Below are 9,617 nucleotides of genomic sequence, written 5' to 3' on the forward strand. Positions count from 1 at the left end.
TACTGACAAAATCAATTGTCACAATATTCTTTTACCTTGACATTGATTATTTCACCAAACTCCATTACTTCAATGTGACGCAGGCTTAAAGACAACGTTTACCAACGTCGCGATATTACAGTAACTTAAAATCCCGGAAGATATCTAGTGTCATATCGCAACGTCCTCATTATAACAATATATCACCCAGCCCTAACCGAATCAGGTGAAGTGGAAAGTAAAAATGGAAAGTTTTAAATGAAATGGAATCATTTCCAACCGCTACTGCTCTACACTTTACGTCAACAGAGGAAAGCCTGGGTCCACAGCAGTGTGCAGTTACCTTCCAGGCCATAGGAGGCAGTAGAGGCCATGAGGACGTCGGCTAAATAGGAAAAGAATCGAGATAGAAAGAAAGAAAAGGAGAAGGGGGTGAGCAGGGACAGAACGAACGACAGATCCCAGATCTGATCAAAGGGTTAAAAGGCTCGAAAACAGTGGAAAAAGGTGAGAGGAGGAAACTACGCCCCCTGGTGGGCAACTACGACGGAAGTTTGCGCAAACCTTCACGTGAAAGTTTTGAAATAAAAATGATAAAATGGACATTTTGACGGAAATTAAAATGGTTTGAATCAAAATCTCGAAATAAAAAATGTGAAGTAATTTCACTTTGATATTAAAAAAATTTAATAAAATCTTTCGAAATTTCCGCAAATTAATTTATAATTGATATTAGATTGAATCTGTGGTACGACTAAAGGCATAGAAACACGCCTACCGTCAGACAGAGACTCGTAGTCGTAGTCGTACTCGTCTTCCTCCTCCTCCTCCTCTTCGTGGTTGCTCGGCGACGTAACCGCGGGCGACCCGTTGCTAGCCTGAGCCTGCATGTGGGCAAGCTGGTGAGCCTGAGAAAGAAAGGGATATTAGATGAATGGAGGGATGGATGGATGGATCATGAAAGATGAAAATATAGATGGAAAGATACAGATAAAAAATATAAAAACTAAAGAAAATATGAATGAATGAAAGAAAGAATAAATAAATGAGAGAAAGGAAAAAATAAATAAATGCCTGACAAAAATAAACAATAAATGACATGAAATAAAATGCATGAATGCAAGAAAGAAAGAAAGAATGAACGATGCATATTTGCTCATGAGGATCTGAGACACCATTGGGAGTGCGTGTGTGTGTGCATGTGAGTATGTGTGTGTGTGTGTGTGTGTGTGTGTGTGTGTGTGTGTGTGTGTGTGTGTGTGTGTGTGTGTGTGTGTGTGTGTGTGTGTGTGTGCGCATGCGCGTGTCTGCGGACCTTCTGCTTGAGGATATCCACGGGCGCCTGGTGGGCCTTCAGCTTCTTGTTCTTCAGCAGGATCCTCCCACGGAGCTGCATGGGAGACGGCAGCAGGGGGTCGTCGCTGAAGTCGCTCTCAAACAGGAACCGCGTCACCAGGCGCTCCCCAAACACCGACTAGAGATAAGATGAGACATAAGATGACACCTTAACTATAGGGGTGTAATTGTGTAGTATTCAGGAAATGCAGTTTCGTAGTAAATTGTATTTCGATTTTTAGAAAAAGGATCAGAATCTATGAATGTGTGTCCGTGCCCAAGCATTTTTGCCCGGAAAGGCGTGGCGGACCCCGCCTCCCATCGCAGATAGTGGAGCGCAGGCGTAGCGCAAATACGTGGAATGGCTCATAACATGCCTGCTAAACAAAGTATTAAATATGGGATCATTTGTCTCACGGATTACCACTTTAAATCCTGCTTCATAATGGCCCAGATGCTTCCCAGGGTCCGTCCTACCTTGAAGATGTCGGCCATCTTGCGCTGCTGCGGCAGGGAGCAGTGGTTCTCTATGGACAGGATGACCGGCATGTCCGAGGTCACGAAGGCGGAGCGGTGGACGGCTTCCACCACATCCTGAGGAATCATGGGAAAAACATGGAAAATAAAATGGTGTGAAGGTGAATGCAGTGAAGGTAACTTCATTGTTATAAACTATACTTGACTACACCTACTATACTGCACCCATTATTTTGAATTCGAACTCCAAATTATCAAAATTCTTCTATATTTAATGATCTTCATATGTGAATAAAAGTCTTTATTTCGGGACCTTGAAGGGTATCTTGGTGGTCAGGGTGTGTCCGTGGTAGATCACCGGCATGCCGTCGTCTCCGTCCCAGCAGTCCAGCTCCACGCTCCTGCAGCCCTGCAGCAGCACCTGCGTTACCACGGAAACCGGGGACATCTTTTATTGATTTGGTGAATCAAAAATAGTGGTCTTTGTTAAAAATTTAAAAATGAAGATATAAAATAAAAGTAAGTATTTAAAAATCATCAAAAATATCAAAATATTAATACAAATTACTATATACTCAAATATATAATAATATACTTAATATAATAAAATGAGAAACAAACACATTTTTTTTTATTTTAACTCTAAGAGAAATGTTTTTTTTTAAGAAATATGAGACTTAATGTAGAATAAAGTTATCATTGCTGTGTCAGCCACTGTAGACACAACGTTAAATGGTATACAATAAAAAAAAAAAATATATATATATATATATAATAATAATAATAATAGTAACAATAATAATAATAATAATAATAATAGGAAGAAGAATAACAATAATTAAAACAGTGATAATAATAGCAATAATAATAATAATAATAATAATAATAATAATAAGAGGCACCTGGCTGTAGAGCTCCACGGAGGACTCCCCCTTGAGCTGGTGTCCCGTCAGGTAGGTGTTGTGGGACGACTCGATGTAGTAATAGGACAGAGGATGCTGCAGGTCCTCAGGGGACACCTGGGACTCCTCGTTCCGGGACACTAAGTTCTCCTTGTCCATCAGGAACCTGGAAGGTCATCACAGGGGCGTTTGAAAACTGCAGGAATACTGGTGAATAGAAGACATTTATCTGTTTTAAGTTGAAATGGGTTGGATGGATGCAGCCAACACATCACTAGATTATACACTTTATTATATACTTAACTACACATCTATCATTATTGATACCGCTGCCTTCACTGGACATTCTGTACTGCTGCTGTGGTGCCCATTGCACATTATAGTTAAAGTTTAAATGTTTACATATTTGTTTGAAGAAACGGCGCCTCCGCCTTTACAAGTGGAACGAACAAACATCAAATAGGTGTAACTGCGGTGACTAGTCTACGAATTCCAACGAATTCCACCATATTGTTGGAATTTTCCAAAACCCAAATATTTTGGAAAACTCATTTTGACGCCGGTATTTTCAGACGGATTGGAAACGACGAACATTCCAACACAATGTTTCACCCTTTAACGGTGATGGATACTTCTGTTGTTTTTCCAAAACTACTGGATATTTAACAGCGAGTGAAGCCACACGTTTTTTCGAGTCACGCACCGGTGTCAAAATAAGTTTCCAAAGCGCACATATCCCACATTAACATGTCCTTGGTGGGAATGGTCGGGGTCGAGCTTCCACCCAAACAGACGAACCATTTCCCTGGGAAACACTTAAATCACAGAGGGTTGGACATGTTCAGTCTTCTCCATACTGTGGTTACTGACCTGGCGAAGCCCTCAAAGGACATCCAGCCCATCTGCCGCATGCTGGACGAAGGCTCGAATTTCTGACGGAAACAATACAACAAAGGTCAAATCTGATCAGCTGACGGATCCGCTCAGGCCGCTCCCCTCCTCCCGCTCTGCCTCATACCTCAATGGGTGCAAACCTGAGGTCCGGGGCCCACCGAAGAGCCAATGAGGCCGTTCTTGTTCTTTCATAAATATTTCAAATTTGAGCCACTTTAGTCACTGCAAACATTTTACATTATCCCTGACCATTTTTCTGACGATAGCTCAGCTAATATTGTATTTCTGGGGAAAATTCCAACCATGTGGTGAGAACCCTGGTCACTCCCACAATTAAGGTTGGGCATATTCTGTCAGATTCAATATAAAATCTGGAAAATGTAACCGTAAATTATGTAACAAAAAAATATGTGCTACCAACGCCGTCTCCGGGACCATATTGTTGGGATCTCTAATAATAATAATGTGTGGGCTGGCTATTAAACGGGCTAAAATGTCATTTAAATTGAGTCCTTTCATTTCCCAATTTGCCCAAAACATTTGTCAGGTGTTGAAGCCAATTTCCGGAAATGCATTCAACTGCAGTTCAGCTAAAGACCACTAGATGGAGCGTCAGAACTCCTCACACTGAATGGAAGTGAATGGAAAAAGGAGACGATTCTCCATAGAAATGCAAAGTCAATGGATTTCAGGTTCTCAATATCTAAGTTTACCTCTTCCAATGGATGTCTGGTGGTGATTTAGAAAATAAGTGTTCCACAAAGAGGATATTAATGCTTAAAGAGAATAATTTGGGTATGTTTGGGAATATTAGATATTTGGGATGTAGTTGCCTTGATTGGAAGGTCTCTCATTAGCAATCGGGCAAGATGGACACGTCTCTTCCTCCTTGCAGTTGTCTGGTGGTTTAAACCCCCAATACTCAAATCTATAAAGCTCTGGCTCCCGTCCTGCCAAGACGGCGGTGAGCGTACAGCCGAACTCCAGGCTCCAAAATCGCAATTCTCTTGAGAAACCAACGGGTGACGCCACAGGCTGCACCTCCCATTTTTCCGATAACTCCGCACGGTCTCCCATCCAGTGACCCCTCGGCCCGCCCCCCTTCTGACCTGGATGATGCTGAGGACCTCGTCGTAGCTCAGGTGCTCCCTCTGGCAGTTGACCAGGAAGTCGTTGAGCTGAGGGAGGGCGAGGCCCAGGACGCCCAGCGAGGCGTTCTCCACGCCCGTCCCGTTGGCCACGATGCTGGCCGCCGCGATGGCGTCCGAGATCTGCTTCTGGTTTTCCGACATGTGCTGCCTGGTCCGGATGAACAGGCCCAGGTCCGAGCCGTTACGGGTCAACAGGTCTACGGAAAGAGAGAGAGATGGGTGAGGGATGAAATGAAGGGAGTGAGAAAGAGGAAGATGGGGGGGAGAGGGATGGAGAAGAAGACGAATAGTGTAAGTGTGTAATCTCAGGATACCTACAAAACCCAAAATCGGATATCTGAGTAACACATCAGGCATTTCTGGAAATAAACTGATCATTTGTGCATTATTGTCCAATTACACTAAACTGCGGGAGCTATATGTTTTAGTCACATTTTGATTCCTCAGTCCTTGCTAGAAGTAATGCAGTGGATAGGTCGGAGGAAGGAAGCACAACATGGTAACAATATCAATGTTGTGATTATAAGACTAGATATTGTCTGGGATTTTGATTATCGTAATATTGTAAAATGATCAATATTGAGAATTTCGCCAAAAACTATTGGGAGATTTGAGTTTTATTTTGTTGTCGCCAAGTCCTAGCTGTAAGAAGTAAATTCAATCGGTATTAGTTATCAGCCGATATCAGACACAAACACGTTTAGGACTCGGTATCAGTATCGGTATGAGTGAATCATTATCAGTGAATCGGTATCGGCTTCAGTGAATCGGTGAATTCGTATCGTATCAGCGAATTGGTATCGGTATTAGCAAATAGTATAAGTGTATTGTTATTGGTACCAGTGAATTGTTTTGGAAAATCGGTATCCGCAAATTGATATCGGTATTAGGGAATAGTATAAGTGAATTGTTATTACTATTAGGATCGTATCGGAACATCGGTATCAGTGAATCGATATCAGTGAATTTGTATCGTACTAGTGAATCGGCATCGGTGAATCGGTATCACTATCAGTGAATTGGAGAATGGGCATCGGTATCGTACCCAGTTCCGGCTGTAGCCCAGAGTCGCGGTCGTCGATGCGGAGGTTGGTGTAGAGCGGAGCAGATTCCGGACTGGAGCGGCTGACGGGGACGGCGAAGGTGTCGAACAGCTCCTTGAGGTCCTTTCTGCTGCGGATACTGGGGAGAGAAATAATCATTAAATCCTTTAAATCAATAAAGTGATGAATTTTCTAACTTTACTCAGGTTGTTATTTTGTTGGATCTGTGGAATATCAATATATTAATCAGTATAAATATAACTACAAGTAATAGAGCCTCATCCAGACCTTGTTCTTACCATAACAGTCTATAATACCATAACAAAAATAAACATTAAAATAGCTAAATAATGTAATGTAAATAATGGGGTGAGGTGAAATAATCACCAGCAAGCTTCATTATGGAGCAAAGTAAACTGATAGGAACTTTGAAAACCATCCCCTCACATAAAAGAGAAAATGTACTTGGTACAGCACAAATTATTTTCCTTATCAGGTTAAAGAGTTTCTCCTCATCTCCAGCTCCCAACTTCAAATTATGAAACATCAGAGAAACGGAAAAGTTATTTTTTTTAATCCTTTGGAATTTGTCTTTTGTGTGAGACATCACTGAGGTTTGTTGAAATTGTCTTATCTCTATTTGAGTCAGTCCACTGTTGATAAGAACTAAAAACGAAACAACGGGAAGAGAGTTAACAAAGAGACATGGTGTTTTCACTTGGCAAACACAGTTAAATCATTCAATAAATACAAATACAATGGATAAATATAATAAAAACATAATTAAAAACAATATATGAAATGTTAAATTAATATAAAAACGAATTGTAAAATGTTTTGCCTTCTCCTAGGAAACGTTCGAAAATGAAAATTCCAAGAAACAGTGAAGTTCTCGACCTCAAGTTATTTTGGTGTGCAAATATATCATGGTCATTACGGTAATAGCATTCCTCTTGAACTGGGATGCAGCCTGAATAACATACAGTATTACAGATGTGTTTCCTGAGTATTTGGTTTTATTTTCCTCGCTCCCACGACCCCTTAGCCATCCATCCCTCCATCTATCTCTCCATCTCATCCATCGGTCCATCCATGTATCTCTCCACCCATCTCTCCATCTCTCCATCCATCCATCCATCCCTACCTGAAGGACTTGAAGAGCTCGACGAACTCGATGAAGCTCATGGTGCTGTCGGAGATCATGATGTTCTGGAAACCCCTGAAACAGCCTTTACCTCTTCCATGCCAGGACCTGCTGCTCCAGGCCCTAGAATGGGGAGAGCGGGAAGGGGAGAGAGGGAAGAGAGAGAGAGAGAGAAAGAGAAAGGAATGGGGGAGAGAAGGATGGAGGAAAATTACAACAAGGTGGGAGAAATGGAGATTTGGATAATGTTTATATTATCATTATCAGTTATTATCAGTCTATTCATCCATCCGTCAATCTTCCTGTTGATCTATCCATCCATCCATATCCCTTTCTCCCTCCCTCTATCACTCGATGAATCTGCCATTCTGTCGATCGATCTATCTGTCCATTAATCTATCTGTTTGTTGATCTATCTATCTATCGATCTATTGTATCTCCCTTTAGTACCTATTCTTAGTATCTATCTACAGTATCTATCTATCTACAATATCTATCCATCTATCTACAGTATCTATCCATCTATCTATCTGTCTATCGATCTGTCTGTCTGTCTATCTATCTATCTATCTACAGTATCCATCTATCTATCTCTCTATCCATCTATCTACAGTATCTATCTATCTATCTATCTATCTATCTATCTATCTATCTATCCATCCATCTATCTATAGTATCTATCCATCTACAGTATCTATCTATTCCGCAAATGATTCGTTCGCAGCTAAAAATCTTTCGTCGTGAGTTTAAAAAAGAGTGAAACTTTTCATCACTAGTGTCCATCTGTCCGTCCAAAAACATCTCCTGTGTTTAAGAGCGGGCGCGGCCTCGTACCCGGGCGGGGTCTTGGAGCTCGCTGATAGGATGGGGGAGGACTGGGTGCGGGACTGGGCGGAGCCTGCCGTGCTGGAGGAGGAAGAGGAGGACGACGACGAGGTGGAGGAGTAGGAGGAGGAAGAGGCGATCGTCCTAGTGGCCGACAGGGAGAAGGGTCCAGGGAAGTTGTCCTCTAGGAAGAGCAGAAAAAAAGACAAAAACAGAGTTAGAAAACGTATTTATAGAATGGAAGAATATAATTATGACAATCAAAGGTATTTTATATATACTGTATATATAAGCATTATATATGTTTGTGTGTATATCCACTGTACCTTCATTAACTTCCCATGTTACAAAGATCAAGCTGAATTCCATCAATCCATCATCATTACATCAATTTAAATTTATATATTTTTTTTCATTTGCTCTCACCTGGCTCCTCCTGGTCCACGCTGTCAGCGAACTCCGGTCCGGTCCGGCCGGTCAGTCCCTCCTTGCAGCTCCGGGTTTTCCTGGAAACCATCTCGTCGTCTGTGGCGTCGCCGCTGTCGCCCTGCTGGGGTCGGAGGTCAGAGGTCAAAGAGAGAGAAATGCATTTTGTTTTAATCTGCCATTAAAAGCCACCTGTCTTTATAAAAGTCTATTTTAATATAACAATGCAGTCCCGTCTTTAAACGCTCATTAAATTTACAGAACTGAAACTGACATTCTTGGTCTTTTCATGATAATTTTACTGTAGTGACAACACGTGTAATCGCCATTCCTGAAATAAGAGCTGAAATAACTACAACCATACTGAAATATATATAAAACATTAGACATTGGTCAAGGGGTCGATCGTTGGTCAATGGCAGATTTCGGAAAACGACACAACTGTGTGAAAAAAGCGGCAGAGTTCTGCGTTTTCCTGACCCTGACGAGGACTTTCTTCTTCTTCTTGGTCTTGTCGTTTCCCAGGGTGCTGTTCTTCTGGGCGCTCTGTTTCTCCACGCCTCCGCTCCCCACGTTCCACCGCCTGCCGCCGAAAAGCTCGATGGCCTGAGCCAGGGTGGGACCCTCGTAGCGGCCGTCCTCCTGGGAGGGATGGGGTAGAGGGGGGACAAGCTCAAAACAAGTTATTTGCCATGAATATATAGTCCTTCGTCTTGTGTGATTAATGCAATTTAATTTCCAGAGGTAGAGTAGAGGAAGAGTAGATGTACTGTAGAGCAGAGGAGGGCAGGTGTAGAGTAGAGGAGGAGTAGATGTAGAGGAGGAGTAGATATAGAGCAGAGGAGGAGTAGAGTCTGAGTAGAGGAGGGTAGTGTAGATCAGAGTAGAGGTACCGTAGAAGTAGGGGTAGAGTAGAAGTAGGGTTGGAGTAAAGTAGAGGGAGTTGGACTACAGTTAGTGTCGAGGGAGGTAGAGCAGAGGCAGAGTAAAGGAAGAGCAGAGTAGAGGTAGAAGTAGAGGTGGACTAGATGGAGGCTAGAGGCGAGGTAAAGTACAGTAGAGGTGGAGGTGGAGTAGAGTTGGTGTCGCACCCACTCTACCTGGTAGAGGCTGACATATTGCCTCCTGAGCCATTGCAGCCTCTGGTCGGGGAAGCGCGTCATCCTCCGGGTGGCGTTAACCAGCTCCGACAGGCCTTTGTAGAGGACCTGGGCGGTGTGGCTGGGGGCCACAAAGTGCAGCAGCCTATAGGAGGCAGAGTGTATTAGACAGACATCCCATAATATGTGGAGGACGTTACAAGCATGCTAAAACATACCCAAATCCATTACTTAATGAATAGTAACTCAGGGTGTAATAATACAGGGTGTAGTAACACAGAGTGTGTATTAACTCATAGTGTAGTAACATGTGGTGTAGTAACTCATGGGGTTGTTACTCA

General features: G+C 42.5%; 1 protein-coding gene across 1 annotated transcript in view; it reads right to left on the reverse strand.

Moving 5' to 3' along the window:
• The window catches only part of plce1 (phospholipase C, epsilon 1), a gene marked incomplete at its 5' end in the record, with an annotated part of 96,718 nt that overhangs the window by 17,528 nt on the left and 69,573 nt on the right, over positions 1–9,617 (reverse strand). The window contains 14 exons of the mRNA XM_080021285.1: positions 323–364; positions 758–887; positions 1,295–1,453; positions 1,792–1,908; positions 2,105–2,212; positions 2,694–2,859; positions 3,564–3,625; positions 4,697–4,935; positions 5,784–5,920; positions 6,926–7,048; positions 7,760–7,934; positions 8,177–8,297; positions 8,657–8,818; positions 9,277–9,421. Of these exons, the coding sequence (XP_079877411.1) occupies positions 323–364; positions 758–887; positions 1,295–1,453; positions 1,792–1,908; positions 2,105–2,212; positions 2,694–2,859; positions 3,564–3,625; positions 4,697–4,935; positions 5,784–5,920; positions 6,926–7,048; positions 7,760–7,934; positions 8,177–8,297; positions 8,657–8,818; positions 9,277–9,421 (1,886 nt within the window). The remainder of the gene's footprint in view (positions 1–322; positions 365–757; positions 888–1,294; positions 1,454–1,791; positions 1,909–2,104; positions 2,213–2,693; positions 2,860–3,563; positions 3,626–4,696; positions 4,936–5,783; positions 5,921–6,925; positions 7,049–7,759; positions 7,935–8,176; positions 8,298–8,656; positions 8,819–9,276; positions 9,422–9,617) is intronic.

The sequence above is a fragment of the Zeus faber genome (genome assembly GCF_960531495.2).
Source record: "Zeus faber genome assembly, chromosome: 20".
NCBI lineage: Eukaryota > Metazoa > Chordata > Actinopteri > Zeiformes > Zeidae > Zeus > Zeus faber.